Source organism: Diorhabda carinulata, chromosome 11, assembly GCF_026250575.1.
Source record: "Diorhabda carinulata isolate Delta chromosome 11, icDioCari1.1, whole genome shotgun sequence".
NCBI classification, from domain to species: domain Eukaryota; kingdom Metazoa; phylum Arthropoda; class Insecta; order Coleoptera; family Chrysomelidae; genus Diorhabda; species Diorhabda carinulata.
In genome coordinates, this window is record NC_079470.1 from 10590801 (window position 1) to 10614332 (window position 23532).

The window sequence follows — 23532 nt, forward strand, 5'->3', positions numbered from 1 at the left end:
AGTTGTTAAGCCAAAAGTAACTACATTTCTTGGATGCAAAAGAAATTGATAATCGATCAGCTGAGCTACATCTGCGACGAGTCAACAAGAAGATTAGATTTACCACAAAGCACGCGCAGATAAGGTTACAAAATAACTAAAATGTTCGAGCTGGTCTAACTTACATATCGTTAGTTGTTAAGTCAAAAGTAACTACACTTCTTGGATGCAAAAGAAATTGATAATCGATCAGCTGAGCTACATCTGCGACGAGTCAACAAGAAGATTAGATTTACCACAAAGCACGCGCAGATAAGGTTACAAAATAACTAAAATGTTCAAGCTGGTCTAACTTACATATCGTTAGTTGTTAAGTCAAAAGTAACTACACTTCTTGGATGCAAAAGAAATTGATAATCGATGAGCTGATCTACATCTGCGACGAGTCAACAAGAAGATTAGATTTACCACAAAGCACGCGCAGATATGGTTACAAAATAACTAAAATGTTCAAGCTGGTCTAACTTACATATCGTTAGTTGTTAAGTCAAAAGTAACTACACTTCTTGGATGCAAAAGAAATTGATAATCGATGAGCTGATCTACATCTGCGACGAGTCAACAAGAAGATTAGATTTACCACAAAGCACGCGCAGATTAGTTTCCAAAATAACTGAAATCTTTAATCTGATCTAACTCACATTTCGTTAGTTGTCAAGTCAAAGGTAACTACACTTCTTGGATGCAAAAGAAATTGATAATCGATGAGCTGAGCTACATCTGCGACGAGTCAACAAAAAAATTATATTTACCACAAAGCACGCGCAGATTAGTTTTCAAAATAACTGAAATGATCAAGCTGGTCTAACTTACATATCGTTAGTTGTTAAGTCAAAAGTAACTACACTTCTTGGATGCAAAAGAAATTGATAATCGATCAGCTGAGCTATATTTATGCACTCTCGTAAATAAGATCAAAATATTGCATATAAAAAAGCTAATTTCACTCTCTTCTGTATGTCTGCTAAAGTGACTACCTTCCTAAGTTAAGACTTGAGAATTTAGTTTTATAGAAGTGCTCCAATCAATCAATTGATCTACCTAATACTGCTATTATAGCATATATAGTACGAAAACTCTAACCTCTGTGTTACAAATGTTTTCTTCACTTAGTTTTGTTATTTTTAAACTGGATATTGAATAAAGATATTAGGAATTTGACTACTTTTATTTATGGAATTTTGAATAGTGGCATCCATGATGCGATGGCAAGAGACTAATGTGAAGCAACGTGCAATATTTTGACCTTGCAAGGAATTGTAGACATTTCAAGCGGTTTACAGTGGTTTACAGCAACCACACTGCAATAACAAGATATACATAATGCAAAATAAAGTGCTAGATTCATCATATAAGAAGTTGCCTGCAATTTTTACTGATATCCATAAAACTTTTAGCTTAACTTCTAATTGATAAATAATTATTTTAGTTAATTTTTGTTTCATCCAGCTCATGTGTGTCTGTTTCGCAGGTCCAGCAAGTTCCTTATTTTTTTGTATATAACGGGTATTTGTTGGTATAACTATTTTATCCAACAGTTTTATTATTTGTTTTGAATACTTCGAATCTTTACAAAACCAATTTGTATCTCTTTTATATTGCTCCAATAAATTAGTATTGTCTTTTAACTTTTAACGGTTTGTGTTATTTACTTTTTGTTCAAGAAATTTCATTTATTCTTTTTTCAAACAAGTATAGTTTGTATTTTCACCATTTACAATGTTAAGATGTTCGGAAATTCAATTCGCTTGACTGCAATAATATTTCTATCGATTTTCATTTATAATATACATTGTTCGACAGATTTGGCTAGAAGTAGAGTTAGGAGGAGAGTAGTTTTTACAAAGAGTAGTAAATTTTTTGTAAGTATTCAGTTTTATATCTTGAAACTTTTCAGATTGACCCAGTTTTTGTTATTTTCGAAGTTGTAAGTTTCTATTTTACAATAATATTGTTCTCGCAAGTAAACAACTAGACTTTATAAAAAAATAATATCAGCGACATAAATGAGAAAATGAGCTCATTTATTATGATAATACAGTGAATATAGTTTAGATGAATTATAAGTCTGCATTTTGACTAATGAAAATGGTAATGCAATTGAAGGCCAAACAAAATGTTATTTTTTGGACCTTCCTGAGCGGAGAAAGCTGGTTCCAGGAAAGCCACCAAAAAAACAAGTAATTAGAGCTGGTATAAAGGTGGCGGTTCACTGCATGACAGAGACAAGAGACCGAAACTTACTTATCTTTTTATGTGAGTCAATTGGCGAGAGCAACCCACGCAGAAGACTGAAATCAAGTAGAAAAACATTAGAAATGACGTCTTTTTCTGATGAGGATCAATTGAAATAAGACATCATGTTTAATTAACAACTGGACTCATACAAAGATGAAACGTTAAGGAGTAATATTTCGAATCAGATAATGATTTCTGAATGATGAATTTTTGGAAGAGAGACATGGAAGCAGACAACTTCAGCTATAAGCTTTCACAAGTAGTCAACCAGTCAACTAAAATAGTTTTCCTAATATATTAACAAAAACTACAAAACGCCGAGAAGAAATAGTGAAAAGTTATTTCAACTGAATCATTTTCAACGGACTTAATCAATCCACCACTTTTGTTAAATTGTTGAGATGTATAAATACCGATTTAAATGTTAATGCCAATCGTTCCTTTTTTGGTTTCCTTTTTTGAAGTGAATTTACTACATATTCAAATTTGATTGATTTATTATAAAATTAAAACCGAACCAGTTTCAACTGTTTTAAACGAAAAATTCATCATTTTTGTGAAATTAAGATGTATTGGTTATTTTGTTTTATTTACTCAAAAGTACTGAATATATCCTCATCAAATAATAAATGGTATTTTATGAACAGTTGTTAATCACTGATCCTCTATCTGAATTCCCATTCTCGAAGTTTCAGTTCTCCAACTAATCAGAGCTTCCTAAATGTATATTTCAAATAATGTTGGTGATAAACTACACCCTCAAACCTTTCGAATGCGAAAACGGTTTTGATACGGTATTTCCCAACATGACTACGTGCTTTTGACTTTCTGTATATGCTCTGAATAGCTCAAACATAAACACTGCTGAGGTCAGATTTCGTCAATATCTCAAAAAGCGTTTTCAACCGCATCGTGTCGTAGGTCTTTTCGAGATCAACAAATACGTGGTGAGTGGCTAAATTTCTGGCTTTACGTTTCTCTAGTATTTGTTGTAAAATGAATGTATTATCAATACAAATCCGTTTTGTTCTTCTATTTTAATAATATTTTTTTAAATCCTATTCTTCAAAACTATGCCGTACAAGTTTACGATTGCGTTAGTTACACTAATGCTACGATAATTGTCACACTTCTTCAACAGGCACTTATTGAATAGCTTTGTTATAATTTTGTGTAATATTTTGTTTCATTAACACAAGGGGAATATTACCGGGTTCTACTGTCTTTCAATTTTTTGGCAGTTGTGAAGTTTTCCAAATTTCGTCTACTGTTAGCGCTTCTACTTCTTGGTTGACTTATTTCTATTAAATTGAAATTATTCTGTTGTTTTTCTTCCTTTCTCACATTTCTTATTGTTTTCCACGCCATTGCCACTTTCGTTCCTCCAATATACCTATCAATCTCTTCACATTTCTTTCCCATATTTTACTTTCACTTTTTATGACTTCTTTTTTCTCTTCTCTGTTTCCAGTACAAATGTCTGTCTGTCTTCTGCTGTATGTGAATTGAGGTACGAGGTCTGGTTATTAAAAAACGAGACTTGTTACGAAAAAGGGTTTTAATATAATAATTATTCTATATTCGAATGCTCCCCCTCCGGACAGTCACAGGGCGACCTGGGCGCTGGTCATCTCAGTGCTCTCTCGACCTTCACTAAAGCGCTTACAGCGCTCAAAAACACGCGTACGAGATAGAGAATTGTCCCCATAGGCCTCTTGCAACAATTTATAGCACCCAGAGTTTTTTTCAAACCACTATTGCACAAATTCAGTGACGGAACAAGATATCTAGATACCCAATGCACTACTCGTTTTTCACCCTACCCGCCTAGGGCGCCCTCTAGGCGCGCAGTCTCGTTATTTAATAGCCAGACCTCGTACACACTATAGGTTTTCTTTTTATTTTGTATCAGCTCGTATTTTTTATCTGTGTGTTTCTATGTCCTGTAATTTATTAGTTAGACTTAGTTTATAATGGAATTGAATCGATTCTTTCTTTTTTTTTGTAATAATATAACAACAAATGACTGTCTTATTCTTCCTGTAGCACTACTTGTTTTCCATTACAAGGTGAATTTACAATTTACAAGAAGTATAACCGACTCGTCACTACTGGAATTTGGGTTTTGGTCTCGGCACACAATACACAAATGGAAACCATAACATTTTTCGTTTTTAGCCTTCGTCTTTTGTCTTAAGTATAATCTAATCAACTGCCCATTTAAAGTTTTATGTTTTTTTTTCTTCATGTTAGCAAATTAACTTTATTGTTATTTTTTATATGAAAATCTAAGATGTATTAAAAAAATTGTATCAGATAGGTTAGATAGGCTATCTGATCAAGCTTTTTTTCATAATTATGATTTTATATTTATTGCTTTATGATTATGAATATTTTTTGTAGTTTCGTTTCAATGGAAAATTAAATACTCTTCCTTACAATCAAGTTGTTGCTTGTGGTTATACAGTAAGGATGAACTTTGATCTACCCCACGATGTGAAAAGCAGATTCACTTTGTTCAAAAGAGATATCCATGATGACATTAGCAATATTCCTAATGAGTAAGTTTCCTTAGAAGACTATGATCACGTTATAAATATAATCGTTTTCAATGTACTTAATATAATTCCGAAGAGATCAGATCAATTTATTGGTAATAAATATGTATGTTAATATATTTTCACCTTTTTTTGAATGGATATAACAATTTTGTCACTTTAATGAATGCCAAAACGCAGGTGATCAAAAATTATCGAAGATTTTAAATAATACAGAGTTGATAAAATCTCATAAGTAAAATTTTAGCAAATTATGAAATTTATACTACAAACTCCGACCACCAGATACAGTACAATGTCGGAATATGTATAAAATAGAAGCATTCGCTGACAACAAGCAGAGGTACAAATTTAAAAGTGCTAAAATTTCCTAACCATTTCCATATCTACGAGATCAGTATTGTTTGGCTGATCGCTCAATTTGCCTAAGTCCAGGTTTAAAAGCCCTAAAAATTCCTAACCATTTCCATATCTACGAGATCAGTATTGTTTGGCTGATCGCTCAATTTGCCTAAGTCCAGGTTTAAAAGCCCTAAAAATTCCGAGCCATTTCCATATCTACGAGATCAGTATTGTTTGGCTGATCGCTCAATTTGTTTGATCATTCTTCCAGGTTTAAAAGTACTAAAATTTCCTAACCATTTCCATATCTACGAGATCAGTATTGTTTGGCTGATCGCTCAATTTGCCTAAGTCCAGGTTTAAAAGCCCTAAAAATTCCGAGCCATTTCCATATCTACGAGATCAGTATTGTTTGGCTGATCGCTCAATTTGCCTAAGTCCAGGTTTAAAAGCCCTAAAAATTCCGAGCCATTTCCATATCTACGAGATCAGTATTGTTTGGCTGATCGCTCAATTTGTTTGGTCATTCTTCCAGGTTTAAAAGTACTAAAATTTCCTAACCATTTCCACATCTACGAGATCAGTATTGTTTGGCTGATCGCTCAATTTGCCTAAGTCCAGGTTTAAAAGCCCTAAAAATTCCGAGCCATTTCCATATCTACGAGATCAGTATTGTTTGGCTGATCGCTCACTTTGCCTAAGTCCAGGTTTAAAAGCCCTAAAAATTCCGAGCCATTTCCATATCTACGAGATCAGTATTGTTTGGCTGATCGCTCAATTTGTTTGATCATTCTTCCGGGTTTAAAAGTGCTAAAAATTCCAAACCATTTCTATATCTGGCATTAATGTTATGATTTATCATTCGGTGAATTATATTATACATAAATCTCTATTTAATTAAATAACTCGTTCCAGCTCCGAAGTAGTTTTATCCTTTTATGGAGTTGTGGAGTTGACTTTCAGCGACATTTTCAATTTAAGAAAGAATCAAAAGATGCAGATAGCTATGTCAAGATTGCAGGCTGGTGAAGGCTTCCTGCACAAGGCTCGATGACTACCATAGTGGGTTGTCGTGGTGAAGCAATCCAATCCAAAGATGTGGTCGTTTTTTTTTCAAATTTGATACTTCATTATTGTAGATTTTAATGATTTTATGATTTCTCGAATAATATTTGTCATACCCATTATCTTCATTATCAATTTAATTAGCTCTCACTTTGACGTGCTTGCTTCCAAAATACAGCAGCGAAGATTGTCGCTCTGTTTCTGGTTCTTTTTTTTTTCACAATGACAGAATATGACGAAGAGATTCAAGACACGTTTTTCCCGCAGTAACAGGTTTACCTTACTTCGACATCATTCTAGATGGTCGAGCTATTAATGCTGCGAATCTATGAGGTTTTATTGGATTCTTTTACAACAATACATGTTAACGCATATCCTGTGAAAGTTACGCGGAATAAGATCGAAGAACTTGGTGGTATTAAGCTCCTACTTCATCCAGTAATTATTCCGGACATTGCACCGTCAGATTACTATTTATTCAGAAATTCTTTAGTGGAACAAAGTTTGAATCTAAAGTAGATGTTGAGATGTTGAGACCAAAGTCTCAAATAACTTGCTAAACGTTGGGTTAAAATCATTTTATACGATGGACTATACTTGGCATATTAAGGATTTTCGTTTTGTATGATTACATTTTAAGCAAAGTAAGCATTAGAATCGAAATTTTTAATTTTTAGCTCGAATTTAACTGAAGGTGTAGAACGTTAAATATCTCATTGAATTTTTTAGAACTTTATAGTTTTCACTACATTTTCAGTCGCTCCATTTGAAGACGGAAGTATTTGGAATTAGGGGTCAATAATTATTAATAACAATGTTCAATTAACGACCTCTTTACCAGAAAAAAATATAATCAAATAACTCAAAGATAGGGCGTAGTCGAGAGCCTGCAAACACCATTACGATTTAATTTTTGATAATCTATAAATTTTTTAATCATTCTGGAAATATCCAGCAGTTATAATTTAGAAAATTTTAGGACAGCTGTTCAAGGATTGGCCTGCGTAATGAAACAAATTTGCAAGACTTTTTCTAATTTAAAATTTAGCGAAACTTGTGGATTGTTTTGCGATATTGGGAAAATTATTATGAGGTACATTTATTAGATATTTATTAATAAAACAGTTCTCGTTTTCCATTTAGATAATTTCAAATAAAAGTATTCGAACATTAAAAATTGTAATCAGTTTAGTTTAGTGTTTATTTAATTATTATCCTCTTGAAGATTTAGATACTTAATGATTTTTTTTTCAGGGATGAAGGTAACGACGCACTTTTTATCAAAAATTTTTTCAGCAAGTGCGAGCATTACGAAGAAGTATGTCAAAATGAAGTACCACTATCTACAACTGTGAGCTATGATTAAATATAAATTCTATCAACAACTTTAAATAAATATTTATTTGAATATCTTTAGTTTTATTTTCTATCGAACCCATAAGAATTATTTACATTATTTCCACTGCTTTTTAATTGAGTAACTTATACTAATAGATCCTATCATTACGTAAATGTCATAGTAAATCACTAATAGTGGCGAAAGAACCCAATCTTTACTATTTTGAGGTGGAAATAATCACTATTTTACAGACTTAAAAGCAAATCTACGAAAACGAGACAATGAAGAAGATTCTAAATCTATCAAGACGGCGAAACGAATTGAACTCGAGAGACATTGAGATCGATAACCGAAAAATAATTGTGAGACGAAATTCTGGATGTTGTTTGGAAGAGAAGACAGAAACTATCGTGGATAAAATGAGATTGGAGAAACTAGCTCGAATAACTAGGAATTTAAAAGAATTATGTTAAAGCTTTACCATTAACGGAATAACAACTACTCCAGCAGAATTACAAAATGGAAAAGTAAGAAATTATTGAATTAATCGCGCTACTAGCCACGGAGAAGATATTGTGATATCGATGTGTGTGTTAGAACGAGAAAAAAGTGTTAAGTAATGAAATGTTTAATAATGATTCCTTTTATTATTGATAGAAATTTTATTTTAAAAATCTAGAATATTGTTCCAACAAGTTCAATTTACAATTTGGATAATGATAGTTGCAATGTCCCGCTGTCTTTCCTATTTTTTCGGCAGAGACGTAATCCATATTCGATGGATAAAGGAATTCTTCTTCGGTTAATGACGGCCTGAAAAATCGAAATTTTTCGATTAAAAAAAACATAAGATTCAACAAATTGCAAAATTATATTTGATGGAAATAGTTCCAAGTTAAGAATCATCAATTTATAGGTGTCTCAACTTTATGTTCATTTTCCTTAATATCACTCAATGGATGAGAAAATAATACAATAATTTTTTTTCTCATAATTCAAATCTCAATCCACTTGAGTAGTTCTAGTGTTGTCTACCATGTGGAGATGCCTGTGGATATTGATCTTGAACTTCCTTTGGTTGTAATGTACGGGAAAGACGTGCTTTGGTAGCTGACGCTACAGACTTGCACTTCTCCAAAAGAAAGGAGGTCCCGATAAATTGAGGTTCTGAGTGTCTGCAGCTAAGCTCGGTATTCATAACGCATATGGAGTAGGTCTTGCAAATACTGCTCTAGGTGAGCAGTATTATATTGGTCAGTGACCTTCCTTCTATACTCTAAGCTATCCAAGTTTCTGGTTAACTTTGGGTCGCCTATAAGTCGAATTGCTTTCTATTGTACCGAGTCTAACATCTTAAGGTTACGCTCCAAATGTGTGAGCAATACCGAATCTGGGCCTTGTAGAGAATTGAGGAGTATATGGAGCTTTTTGGCCTTAAAGAGGGATCCAAGTTTTTGTGAAGTTAATTCGACCGCGTGAGTAATCCAGGACATATTGCTGCCATCCTCAACACCCAACAAGAGAATTTGCGGTGATGATGATATTTTATGTCCAGACAGGACCAAATCCTGAGCTATAGTTTCTTCTTTATAAAATAGCAATCGGGGCTTTCCTGAATTAAACTCATTAAGATTGCTTCCACCTCACTCCAGAATGTTTTCAAGATCGATATTGATGATGATGAGCTGTCGCTGCTTACCAATTTGGGTGTTAGTGTTAGTCGAGTTTATTGTGACGGTTGATTCGAACGACGACACCAACGTGCTATCGTTGGCGAAACTATATATTGGTCTTACAGTTTTGTCGAGTACATCGTCGATGAAAAAGAGAAGAGGTGACAAATTGCATCCCTGGGGAAACCAGCGTTGATCTCAAACATTCCTGAAGTGTGTCCATCGATAGCGACCTAGATGGATTGGTCTTTGAAGAATATAGGTAGTAAACTAGTTGATGTGCGAGGAACGATCTTAATTTATTTAGAAAGTTGGCATGGCAAGCCCTGTGAAAAGCCTTCGATATTTCCAAATGTCTAGAGCACTTCAGTCCATATGTTGGTGACATAGGCGAGGAGATCCTAGGTTGATCTATGATTATGAAAGTCGTATTGATGGTCCCGGATGATGTTAGCAAAAGATATTTGTACAATATTAAATGTAGTAATACAAAAACCTTGACTGTTGAAAACAGGCAGAATGTTGGGGTTTCACTATCTACTAGGTGCCAAAATGAATGTTACTTCACTCGAAAGATATCTATACACATTCAGTTTTAGTTGATTAATATCTGGACGAAATTATTTCACCCAATAGAAACACATTTTAAAACAAATAGCTTCGTGGAGAAATTTCTATTAATCATTGTATGGAATCAAAATTTATATGATAGGACGTCGAAACAGCTGTTTCTGTTAACCGAAAATATTTCACTGAAAACTATTCAAAAGTTAAGGATATTAGCAATCAAATTAGATTTTGAAAGCTTCGGTTGTAGGCTAAAAATGACATGCACCGTAATGCCGATCTTGTTCGGCTATAATGGAAGTCTATAACTTGTCGAAGTTGGCGGAGTTTTTGATTATGTTTTTATTTACATGGTTTTATCACAGTGGCAAGCAATTTGTTTACATTGTTTTATCCACCAATCACTTGAAAGACCTTGTTATTTATTTGTTTCTTCACTTTCTCGAAATTTCTTCCTGTTATAAATTTGTGATTACAATAAGTCATAGTGAACGAAACGAAATAGAAAAGTAACTATTAATTTCAAATAAATTAGAAGAGTAGTTATAAAAGTAGTGATTTGATTATATAAGTAGTGGATAATTATTTTTATGTAAGTTAGTTGAATCTAGAATAATTGTTGTGTATAAATTTACCCCACCGCTGAAGATCAGTTCAAATAAATTAGGAAATCAGAAACATATTACAATAAAAAATTGAGAATTAAATGAAGTGCTAGTGCATAATAATAAAATGATAAAATGAAAGTTGATAAAAAGATTATTTGAAAGTATTTTATGTGACCTCCATTAGAACATAGGATAGTAGCACTCCTCTGCATGTTTTTGATCAATAGATTATATACGATTTCTGCTTAAAGCTGTTGAGGAAGATCGCGGATTGTCGTCTCAATGGCTTTTTGTAACAGATCCCAGCAATCTCTTTGGAATTCAGATAGAGCGACCTAGGTAGAAGCGGTAAATGAAAAAAACTTTGACTGACTACTATTGTATCTCTTCGAAAGGGGTGAATTATATGATGCAAGTGCGTCCATAGATTGTCCAGAGAATGTTCCATAACTCCTGTGGGAATCGCATTCCTCTTTCCATTGCGCCAGTGCTGGAGTACCAATACACAAGCTAATCTTTGCTGCCCATGAGCAAATCTCAATAGTACTATTCTTAAAACTCACCTAAATTTCAAATTAACATTACGGATTATTGTGGTAGATACAAAACACCTAGGGTATTGAAAAAATTTTTTTCCTAGGATCCAGCAGGTATTACGAGGATTTCTACAAACCGTTAGTCTCGGGTGATGATCATCAATGACGGTTCTTACTTTGGGTCCTTCAGTTTTTTGTCTTCCGGTAAAAATTTCACTTTCAAAGAATTGAATTTTTCAAAAATTTCATACTGCTGTGTCTTTCAATATTTTTATACAAATAAAAATAAGCAAATGTGCCTATCACAGATATAAAAAATCAAAAAGAAACAACGAAATAAAACTCATTCGTCTTTCCTCTTAATAACTTCAAATTTGGATTTATCTTTAACTTTTCAAAAGATGTAGATTTTTTTTATAAAATTCTGGTAGCTCACTTTAAAATCGCAGTAACTATTTCTGCAAGCAACCCCGATCTTTGTTCCAAAGGAGAATGAGCGAGTTCGCAGATATTTTTCAAAATACACGACTTTCCGTCTCCATTGTTATACCTAAAACAAGCATTCGAATAAATTAATACATGAATAGAGATGGAATCATAACGAATTTTCATATTTATTTGTTATAATATTGAATAATAAACGTATTGTTTCATTCTATTTTCAATAATTCCGATGAAACTATATTATTATTTATATTATACTATTTATATATTGGTACACTTCAAAATACTAAATATACGCTAGAAAAAAAGAAATATTTAATTTTTCTCTTATATTGACAAGTGTTCCCTCGCTTTAAACGCCAGCAGTAATCTTCTAATATAGCCTTTTCAACTATTTTTACATCCTGGTGGAGCTGCTCTTATTGTTCATCACTAAGAGCTCAAATATATAGAGGTGGAAAAGAGAAATAGGAATAGAGAAAACGACTTTTTAATGACATCCGGCAACTTATCTTTTTATATGCATTTAACACATTGTTTACCAAAAGTTTTCAGCGTTTTCAGCTCTGTAATACAGAATTCATCTTCACCGCGAGGTATTGACGTTGATATAAATACCCCAGTGGGGTACTCCTCATGATTTTTTTCGGTCATGTGAAAGTTGTAATCATTATAGTGACTGCTAGATTCGTACCAAAATCTTGATAATCTCGGTTAAAACTAGCTAGAGTAAACTTGCACCAGATTTAGACTATTCGCAAATAATTATTTGCAATCTTTTATGGTGACTCGGTGGGATGCAAATTTTTTTAAATCGGATTCGACATGACCGAAAACAACTGCAAGTAAAGAATCACAATCCCTCTTAGCATAGCCGGGTGTTTTGTGTTATTCTGACGGGAAGGTCACAATAGTTGGACCAAATGAAAGCTCCGTAGACTACGCTAAAACTTTGGTTTAATCATAATTGAGAAAATTAATTTTTAAGATGTAAAATTTTGATAATGGAATGAATATACTAATAACGCATAATATTTAGAATGTACTTTATGATTGATTTGAATGCGACCACCATTCACTTCTTTACAATAACCGAGGGACGCGATTTTAGAATTCTCGTACATTTTGTATGACCTTGAGGGTTATTTTGTTAATTTCTTCCGTTATCCTAACTTTTAAATCAGCAAAATTGTTTGGTTTATTGAAATATACTTTAGAGTTTCAGCAACCCCATAAGAAGTGATCGAGAGGAGTCAAATCGGGGGATCTAGCCGGTCATTCAATCGTTTTTCGTCTTCCTATCCACCTATTGGGGAAAACCTCATTCAAATAGATCGATCTAATTTGGATGATTAACATCAGGAATAAGTCTTTGTAATGTAGGCACTAAGAAGTTAATCAAAAAATCTAGATAAACCCCACCATTAACTGTGCCATCAAAAAATAAGGACTACCAACCCAAACACAGTGGTGGTCATTTTGAGCATTTACTTATATTATTATCTCCATTCAACGTAAAGTTTTGTTTTAAATACATTATCAAAATTTTACATTTTAAATGTAATTTTTTCAGTTATGATTGCACCAAATTTGAAAAAACTTCATATTGCTGAACAGAGGACTAAAATCCCACACGACCCCCTTTCTTATTCAAAATTTTCGTTTGGGTTCTTATAATTCAGAGGGGGTGCTGAAGGAGGATAATATTTTCATATTGTAAATTGTCAATTTACGAATAAAAATCGACCTATTCCAGTTTTTTCCACATAGCATATAATAACGCTAAAATTAAATTTATTCCATACATATGGACCGCATTTTACATAGATGACTATATACCTTGCTATCATATGTTCTAAAACTTCATATAAAACCCATCTCGACGTAGATCTTTTACTTCTCCCTAGAACTGGTAGACTGGGTTGTGTGTATACACTGGCATTTGTAGGTAATTGATAAAATGCTTTGAATACTGTTCCTAATGTTATGGCATGATGTTCCACTTCTAATGGTAATCCCAATCCAAAAATAAACTAAAAAAGATATCTTGAACTTGAACATCCTATTTTTTGAAGATTGTAATATCTTAATCTCATGAAGAAGGCATATAATGACATTATATGAGAATATTATTTAGAAACACTAAACAAATTTGCGGAATATTTTGTGTTACCAAATTCTAAACTTATTATTAATAAAATGTAAGTTGACAATTCATTTATTTATTATGTAGGTCGATGCGGTATAATGTTCAATAAACTCTTAGTTTTAATTCAATAAAATAGTTTGAACAATCGATATATTTTATTACTTTCAGGATCAAACTTGTTTCACGCTGTTGAAAACCCTACCAAATTTTAAAAGCTATGTAGAAAATTAGTTCCACATTTATAGGTTTGCGAGAAATTAATATATTGATATTTTTTCTATATAACCAAACAGAATATACTTTGTAGATATACCTCGTACATAAAAACCCCGCGTATCAAGTACGACAAACCCCGTATAGCGCAATAAAGAAAGCTGCTGCGGTTCACAAAGAAATATGTGAAGTTTATGGTGCTGATTACCTAACAAATCGCACGTGTCAGAATTGGTATGAAAAGTTAATGAAGACCAAAACAAAGTCATAATTGGAGAGGATCGTCTGACCGAGGCTACATGTATCGTACACAACAATTGAAAAACGCTTAAAATGTCTTGGGCTAGATAATAAGCTTGATATTTGAGTACCTCACGAATTGAAAGAAATTCATTTTACTCAAAGTATCAAATTTTGCGATATGTATCTTAAACGAAATTTAATCGACCGTTTCTTGAAAAGAATCATCACTGATAATGAAAAATGGGATCTCTACAGTAACATACTTCGAAAATGATCATGGAGAAAACACGACGAACCAGCACAAACCACATCGAAAGATGAAAAACAGCAAAAAACGCTTATGCTGTCAGTTTGGTGGGATTACAAAGGTATTGTGTTTTTGAGCTGATTCCAAGGTACTAAACGATGTCAAAAATTAATGAAACTGGATAAAGCAATCAAAGAAAAACGACCAGAGTTATTATATCGGAAAGGTGATGCATCATGCAAGAATCTCACACATCTTTGGCAACTCATGTGTTTGTTGTAGTTGCTGTACTATTAGAGCTTGACTGGAAAGTGATGCCACATACCTCATGCAGCCCTAATCTGGCACCATGTGATTACCATTTATTTCAAAATTTGCAGAATTCTTTGAATGGTCAAGCTTTCACAAATGACAATGACCTATAATCGCACTTGATTCAGTGTTTGCTTATAACGACCAGAAATTTCAAGAGCGCGGAATCATGAAGCCGAAAAAAAGATGGCAAAAGATCATTGACCAAAATGGAAAATATATAATTGATTAAAAACTATTCTTTGTTAAAAAAAGTGTTTTATCTTATACTACAAAACCGATATTAGAACTGTCGCCAAACAAATATTAATAATAAGTACTGTTTCGACATCAAACCTCAGTATACTTTAAGAAAAGCATGCTCAAGAATATTAAGATGTAATATAGAAAGCCAGCAATGTTTTACGTTTCGTCGTTGTTGAATCAGTATTAAGAATACAAGGAAATGAAGAAATATAAGAAATTTTGGGTGTTAAAACGAAAACAAGATACATGGGATGCCCGACAAAGAAATTCCCTGTCTTAATAATATTTATTATACGATACTAGCCAGTTTCGTGTCCAATTAAAGGGTTGATATGGAAACTGTTCTCGTTTCTTTAAATTCGATATGATATGTATGAACAACTTACCTGAACCCAATTGATACCTGCATCACTCCATATAATTGCTCGTTTTTGTCTCGATTGGAAATATTTGCTCGTATCTAACAATTTCGTTTCCACTAAACTTAAAAATAATATACCAGCAATAATAGAACCAACAAATTTTGCACTCATGTTCTCGATGCAATTTGAATCGTTTTTCGCCATTCATTGTTTAAATGTAACGGCGTAAATATTAGAAACCATTAGAATTTGAGTGTTAATTTTAAGAAGAATGAGCAGCAGAAAGTATGTCATATCATAACTGTTATTTAACGACAAAAATATTATTTACCAGCGAAGCGTCACAATGATGATACTAAGTATAACAATTGTTTAGAAATTGTCAATAAATCATATAATTATTCCACTAAACTAAATTTGAAATCAAATATTCATCAACCAGGTAATGATCTGGTTGAAGAATTATATTAAACGGCTTTCACAGTTTTTAAACATACAGTGACATTCCTGAACTTTCATATTGCTGGAATTTGAGAAATCGTCAAGTTTCAACCCCTACATTCATATCACAAGAAGTTATTATAAGAAGAAGCAGTTTAACGGGGTTAGAGGTTAAATTTGTTCTTCTACTATATGATTACGAAGTCTCGAATACTTTGGAATTGTTTTGTAGAAGTTTCGAGAATGTTCTTGTGGCTACAGAAGCAGCGCACGAAGTCTTCTGTCTTTATATTGATTTATGTTAATAAATATTTGATCTCCGTTGTTTTACAATATGTTTTCAACTTAATTAAAACCACTTTTTGTGGATTTTTACTTTTTACTTACGTCATTTATAATTTCTCAATATTCTTGAGCATACTGAGGTATACTGAGATTTGATGTCGAAAATCGGTTTTGTAGTATAGAATAAAACACTTTTTTTTTTAACAAAGAATAGTTTTTAATCAATTATATATTTTTCATTTTCGTCAATGATCTTTTGTCATCTTTCTTTCAGCTTCATGATTCCGCGCTCATAAAATTTCTGGTCGTTATAAGTAAAAACTGAATCAGGTGCGATTATAGGTCATCGTCATTTGTGAAAGTTTGACTAACCGGAGAATTCTGCAGATTTCGAAATAGATGTTAATCAAATGGTAGCAGATCAGGGCTGTATAGGGGATATGGCGTCACTTCCCAGCCAAGCTCCAATAGTTTTCCACGAGTTGCCAAATATGGATGAGGCCTTCCATTATGAAGGATTTGACATTTCTGGCTCTGATTCCTTTGATTGCTTCATCTAGTTCCATTAATTATTGACAGTAAATATCAGAATTGATGTTTGATTCCTTGGAAGTTGTTACAAAAACTTTGTAATCCCACCAAACTGACTGCATATGCTTTTTTTGTTTTTCAATTTTCGATGTGGTTTGTGTTGGTTCATCGTGTTTGCTCCATTATCGTTTTCGAACTATGTTACTACACAGAACCAATTTTTCATCACCTTATGCCCAACAGTAGCAAAAGATCTACTGCGATGTAATCTGGTAATAGAGAGCTCCTGGAGTAAGGATTCAAGGACATCTCTAAAAATATCCTATATGGAGAAACATATACCTACGACATGTGAGTCGAGAAAATACAAAACATGGGCAATACCAAGGCATACGACGCGTATACAAGAGCTGATACATCTTTAGAATTATAACCGGATATACATGATGCAAAGAAGAAAGAGAAGAATCATCATGTTGACATAATACTCAATATCACAAGACCTCAAAAATGATGGCGAGACAGGAAACGTATGCGTTCTTAAAGAAAAAAGGTTATAGTAGGAAGACAAAGATATTAGGAATCCATCGAGGCTTTTGTGGCATCGCGTAGGTGAATTGTTCTCGGCATTCCACCCTTTATTATCTATCATAATATTACCCAGGTTGGGTTTATATTTGATTTTATTTGTCTCGTTCTGTACTCTTTTATATTGCTGATGCCCAGCTAACATACTTCGCTGTTAGCTAACATAACCTAACTTAACAGCGAAGTATGTTATCTGGACGAATGGAAGCTTTCGTTCAAGACACTTTTCATTTAACGAATATGACACTGATTATTCTATAAATTATATATTAATTCTTGTTAGAATGTCGTAGTTTAAAAACCAAGTAGCAGTCCTCTAGTTTATTCAGTACTGAAATGAAATTTGGGTGATGTAGAGAGAACCTTTCTTATTTTCTGTTTTTTTCTATTTATCTATTCAATTTTTTTTTCAAAAATAGCAGTAAAATAGATATTATGTCATTGTAAGATGAATATAACTGTTCATTAATCATATATATTTACGCAAACGTTGCAAATAAATATTAAAATCTTAAGAAAATGTCAAAATTATTATATAAATATTGTAACGTGTTTCGCATTTATTTACACCCTTTCTAAATATATTTACACACTAAACAATACACTTAACTTATAATAATTTACTTATAAATATCACTTGAACAATTTCTGCGATTACTTTCTGTTGTTATTTTCAGTGGGTTTGGGTTCTTTGTTGTTAAATGATGAATAAATGATAGTTGTTGTGATTAACAATATTTCAAAATTCTTGAAAATTACAAATTGAAGCACGTTTGCCTGTCACAATTTTTGTGTCACTACTACACTGTCACTTGAACATATCTAAGAGTGCTTGTCCCCTGACAACTTTGCTAAATTAAAAATTAATATGAACATGGCTACCAACTATATAAAACAAAATATTGTGAGATAGGGATAGGTAGGATCAGCTGTTAATTTGATCAATTATCAACACTTTCACTAATTCCTTCTTTTCACTACGACTATTTATTTAAAACTAACTAACGAATCATTTATATACCCAAATAAAATTCTACAAAGTTCTAGAACAAAAATAAACGAAATAAATAAATAAATAGACTGCCCTAGGTATTATTTAGTAGAAATACTGCTACTGAAAAAATTATATACAAATAAATATTAAACCAGTGCTGCCATTTATAAAAAATGCCCTAAAAGCACCGCGCGAATTCGCCGAGTTTTTAAAATTCTATAATAGCTATTCTATTTTGCGCAACGATATGTAATAGAAAGTTTGTCAAAAGCTTAAACCTCAAAAAGATAAAATTGTTAAAGTATATTTTTATAACCGTAAAAATTTATACTGCAACTGAAGATGAAATAATTTGAAAAATGGAATAGAGCAGAGAGGAGTAACGAATATTTGTCATGTTTTATTTTGCGAGATTTTGTAGCGTTTGTAATACGAAAAATATACATGATTTTGAGTACGCTTTGATGCGTCTGTAACTGACTTTTTATAAATTCCAATCTTTTATCGCGAAAATAAGGCGGAATGAGAGAAAAGTCGACCTAAAAATCCACTCGACTAAAAAAACCAGCGAGTGGAAAATATACTATTAGCTATTGTTAAAAGCGAGGATAGCTGAATTTTCCATTTAAAGTGGTTTCATTTCATCAACGCTTTTTCTGTTCATTTCTGCTTTAAATATGGGAATGTATGAAATGCGTTAATGGAGTAACTCATAAAACGATAATAATCTTATAGACTAATTGAAAATTCAAATTATACGTCAAATAATACTTTAATAAATCACTAAAAATATATTGGAAGAACGTACAAGAATTATCTATCGACATATATATCTGTAAATGAATATAAACACCTTGGTTAAACATAACATGAATATTTCATAAATATACAACTATTATTGTACAAAAACGCTATCAAGCCTATGGCAGAAACCAAAACCTATTAAAAAACAAAAACATAACTAAACAAAACAAAATAAAAAAGTACAAAACCCTAATAAGACTAGTAATCATGTATACGATGTAAATAACAGTAATCAACAAAAGGAAAGAAGAAGAACTTAAAAGAACCGAAAGAAAGATAATGAGAACTATAACAGGTCCAAACACAACACAGGAGGAAGAGAGGAAAGCAAAGAAAAACGAAATAGAGGAGGAAAATATAATGAAATACATAAAGGCACAGACTCATCTGGGTTGGGCATATAATGAGAAGAAAATCAAATGAAATGATGAGAAAAAATAACGCAATGGACCCCATTGTGGCCAAGGAGACGACACAGGCCGAGAAAGACTATAAAGAAAACTACCTCTACATCAAAAAAGGATATTGAAGCGCTATAAGCGATTGCCATAATCCAAAAGATTGAAAGACTTGATGATGATGTTGATTGATGTACAAAAACAACTGATATGGCAATGGTACAAAGTGTGAGTTAAGACAGTGTTCGGCAAACTTTTTGTGTTCATGGGAAAGGTAAATTTTTAAAGGTACACCACAAAAAAAACATTTTTAAGCAATATTAATCAATATTTATTTATTAATCATCGGAAGAATATTTATTATTAATCAACAATAAATTGCAAAAAAAAATATTTATTGCGAAACATGGTCCTGTTTAACCTAGCATAGACAGTCTAAATTTGGAGTAATAGTTGGCAAAGCAGCTCCCATCTCTTCGTCGATCGTTCTGAAGCGGTCTCTTCTTTTAGGTTTTTATTGGGGTCGAAAATCGTAATTCCCATAAATAGGTCGTTACAAATGATATTCATTTTTCACACATAGCGAAACATGTTCTAAATCTGTTTCTGAAAATTTTCATTCTAATGGATCCGTTTTGATTCCTATCATTTCCTGCTCATTTATTTGTAAGTGTCTAATAAGAATGACATCGGAGAATGGATTCCGAACCCAGTCCATAGGTTGCAGATTAATCTTGGGGAAATAGAAATTCATTTTTCTGCAAGTGTTTGACAATCAAAGCCTGTACATAACATTCGGAAACATTTAATTATTACCATTGGTAGCGAGACTGATCCATAGTTTCAATTTCGCGCGAAAGCTTTCAATTTTATCCAACGATGTTAAAATATTGGAATTTCTGCCTTGCATTTTTTCATTGAGTTCATTTAAGTGAGCAAATATATCCACCAGATATGCAAGTTTTGCAATACATCTTTGTTTTTTAAACATATACATTATCTGAACCCTGGGACTGCAAAAACGACTCGGTGTCATTTTTTAACTCACAAATCGAGAAAGTATTTTCCCGCGAGAAAGTCATCGCAGAGACTTCGTAATAAGAGCTTCCCTGTGTGAAAAATAATAGCGTTTTTCAATATTAGGATTTTTTCCAGCATCCTTAGGATTTGTCGAACTATGCAATGGAAAGTGAAGAACCTGGCGAAGGAATGATAGGTAACAACTTTAGCCATAATATATACAACTGAAGCTATTGTAGTATTAAGGGTGCTGAGTGAGTGAGTCCTTGGTCAGAGCCCAAACAAACAAGTTAGCTATGTATTGAATCGGTTACGTTTAATGGCTTCAGGTGAACACCAACTAATCTTTTTAGTAAATCAGGCGCCGAATTGATCTATTTGCAAGACATGGCGGTTAGAAACGCTCAAGTGTCGCAAGAGGTTAAATAGAAGTCGCTATTAGTAACAAAATTATCATAGCCCAGAAGATTTTCGGTTCATCGTGTTCATCTACATCGGTTGTTCAACCGAATTTTCATTCTCCTGTACTTGAAAAAATTTATGCTCAATTGAAATTGCAATAAATGATTGTAAAAATTGTACTTTCGCATTTTATATTGATCCATAATATGACAATTCACGTCGTTCACGACCCCATTTATAATTGCGAGTTTCTTGATGACCCCATTCAAATATAAAAGAAAAATAAATAAATAGTTTTTGATGATTTATTTATTAGGTAACAATATACATATATATATGAAAATATATAGTTTTAGAATTCGTTTTGAAACATACAAAAATCTAAAATTAAAAATTGCTTTGACCATCTTACTTCTACATGTAATAACAAAGTTGGGTAGTTGGAATCCGTATCCTTACAGAGATTTGAAAATAAGCGACTGTTAAGGACAAGACTCTTAATAAAATTTATGATTTTATCAGCATCCTGAAGCACATCGTTCAATTCTGGTACTAATTTTTTTGCTGCAAGAGCCTCTCGGTGAATGAGGCAGTGAGTAAAAGTTATATGATCATAATGAGCAGCTGGAAAAAACGATTTAAAACCAATATTTTTGCCAGTCATCGCTCTTGCACCATCTGTGCATATTCCACAGCAATTTTTCCATTCTAAGCCTTCTGCTTTCAAAAATTCGTCAACAATATATGTCTTTCCCTGTAGGATGGTCTTCCATAGGACGACAAAATAACAATTTTTCCTCCACGTACCTGACATATACTAACAACTGAGCTAATTTAGTAATATCAGTTGTTTCGTCCAATTGAATTGAAAATTTTGGGCTTTCTTTAATTCTTGTAAAAAGTTGTACTAATTGATCCTTGTTAATATCAGAAATTCTATTCGAGGAAGGAATTTTTCGAATATCATCGCCATATTTTCTTCCATGTAGTATTTCTACCATTTTAATAGCAGCAGGCTTTTTATTTTTAGCAATACAGTATGAAACTTCATATGTCGCTAATAAATATATTTCATTAACGGTTATAAATTTTTCAAAGATTTTCTTTTTTTTATTTAAAGATTTAAACAATCTTTCAAAATATTCTTTTGTGTTATTTACAAACGAAACATGCTTTGATTCAAGATGTCTTTTTAATTTTGATGGTTTCATACTCTCCGAAGCCAACAATTCATTGCAGATCAAACAAAGAGTTTGTTCATTCCCCTTACAATTTTGAAATATAAACCAAAATTGAAGAAAAGACTCATCATCCATAGAATACAATAAACCCATGTACACATGTTTCGTAGATCTAAAGCAAGCATTCGATAGAGTAAAACTCAACGATGTAATCCACCGACTAAACCAAAAAGGCGTCAAGAAGCATTATACAAATCTAGTAAGGCAACTTAACATCAACACCAAAACAAGAATAAAAACAGACTGTGGGCTAACAAGTCTCATCCGGCATAAGACAGAGAGATAGCCTCAGCCCATGCCTTTTCAACGTAATAATGGACCAAATAATTGAGAGCGTAAACGAAGTTAATGCAGGATTCGAAATGAATAACCGTCGCATGAGAATCCTTTGCTACGCAGATGACGCTATACTTATAGCTGAAAATGAAGACGATCTACAACGCCTCCTACATAAATTTAACCTGACGGCACAGAGACTTAACATGCAAATCTCATGCGAGAAAACACAAAGCATGGTAATATCCAAAGACCCAATAAGATGCAAGTTGGTAGTAAATGAGCGCATTATAGAGCAAGTAATGAATTTCAACTACTTGGGCGTAGAAACAACGAGCAGCAGAAACATAACGGACGAGGTAGATAAGCAGATCAAGAAAGCAACTAGAATAGCGGGATATTTACGGGACATTATATGGAGAAATAAATATATGAGCATAGAAAGTAAGACGCGAATCTACAAGACCTGTATCAGACCCATACTAACCTATGCCGCAGAAACAAGGGCAGACACAACACAAACAAAGAGAAAAATGAGAACAGCAGAGATGAAGATATTACGAACAATAAAGGGTACCACACTCCACGATAGAATACCCAACACAGATACCTTAAGAGAACTGGGAGTACAAGATGTCGTTAGATGGGTAAGAGCAAGACGCCGACAATGGAGAGACCATGTAGAACGAATGGCTCCAGAACGGATTGCCAAATGGGCCAAAACACAGAAACCAGACACAAGACGCCCAATCGGTAGGCCCCCAAAACGCTGGTACGATAGCTGGACATCGGCGTCACAAGAGGGCAGATGACAGACCTGACAGGACCTCGTCCTACTACAAGAAGAAGAAGAAGAAGAAGAAGAAGAAGAAGACTCATCATATTGTCTTATTAGATGCCTGTTTTCCAATACTTTGTCCTGCCTGAGAAGAGTTTTCTCTTTCGCCCCTCGTGCTCGCTGCTCCCTTTTTCTCGCTTAAATCGCTCTCTGGTCTAGATCAACCCTTTTGTTGTGCAGAAACCTGAATGTATTGAGAAACTAGGTTCGAATGATTTTATCTTTCTAACATCTTCATTAAGGTAGTGTCCGCTGATAGTTGCTTTCTGTTCACCTTCCACCGTTCACAGTAGAAAAACGTATGCAGAGCATCATCCTGTACTCTATCTCCGTATCAGTAACTCAGGTAACAACAGCTGATATTTCAACTACAGTTACGTCTAAGGTCCTTTGTGTGCTGGATGTGTTTCTTCATGTCTATGGACTTTTTTCTAGTTTTACAATTTCGTCATTGCTCTATATGTCCACTATAAACTTTAATTAGCATTAACGGTGTTTTTTTTTTCGATTGGTACACATTTTTAATAATAAAT

At 33.0% G+C, this 23532-nt stretch overlaps 2 protein-coding genes across 2 annotated transcripts; one reads left to right on the top strand and one right to left on the bottom strand.

Moving 5' to 3' along the window:
* The first annotated feature begins 1766 nt into the window (after positions 1-1766).
* On the top strand, positions 1767-7608 carry LOC130899624 (uncharacterized). Its single transcript, XM_057809693.1, has 4 exons — positions 1767-1901; positions 4681-4838; positions 7201-7335; positions 7497-7608. Exons 1-4 carry the CDS (start codon positions 1767-1769, stop codon positions 7606-7608), a joined length of 540 nt encoding a protein of 179 aa, XP_057665676.1.
* A 635-nt stretch (positions 7609-8243) lies between these two features.
* On the bottom strand, positions 8244-15352 carry LOC130899625 (uncharacterized). The gene is made up of 4 exons (XM_057809694.1): positions 15206-15352; positions 13249-13442; positions 11402-11515; positions 8244-8394 (listed from the first exon to the last, which is right to left on the bottom strand). Exons 1-4 carry the CDS (start codon positions 15350-15352, stop codon positions 8244-8246), a joined length of 606 nt encoding a protein of 201 aa, XP_057665677.1.
* Positions 15353-23532: the final 8180 nt, after the last annotated feature.

Excerpts from the sequence above, each read along its gene's own strand:
- LOC130899624 (XM_057809693.1), top strand. The coding sequence starts at position 1,767 with ATGTTCGGAAATTCAATTCGCTTGACTGCAATAATATTTCTATCGATT. Across the intron at positions 1,902-4,680 it reads CAAAGAGTAGTAAATTTTTT|TTTCGTTTCAATGGAAAATT; the intron begins GTAAGTATTCAG and ends TATTTTTTGTAG. Across the intron at positions 7,336-7,496 it reads ATTGGGAAAATTATTATGAG|GGATGAAGGTAACGACGCAC; the intron begins GTACATTTATTA and ends TTTTTTTTTCAG.
- LOC130899625 (XM_057809694.1), bottom strand. The coding sequence starts at position 15,352 with ATGAGTGCAAAATTTGTTGGTTCTATTATTGCTGGTATATTATTTTTA. Across the intron at positions 13,443-15,205 it reads CAGGTATCAATTGGGTTCAG|TTTATTTTTGGATTGGGATT; the intron begins GTAAGTTGTTCA and ends TATCTTTTTTAG. Across the intron at positions 8,395-11,401 it reads ATAGTTACTGCGATTTTAAA|GCCGTCATTAACCGAAGAAG; the intron begins GTGAGCTACCAG and ends TCGATTTTTCAG.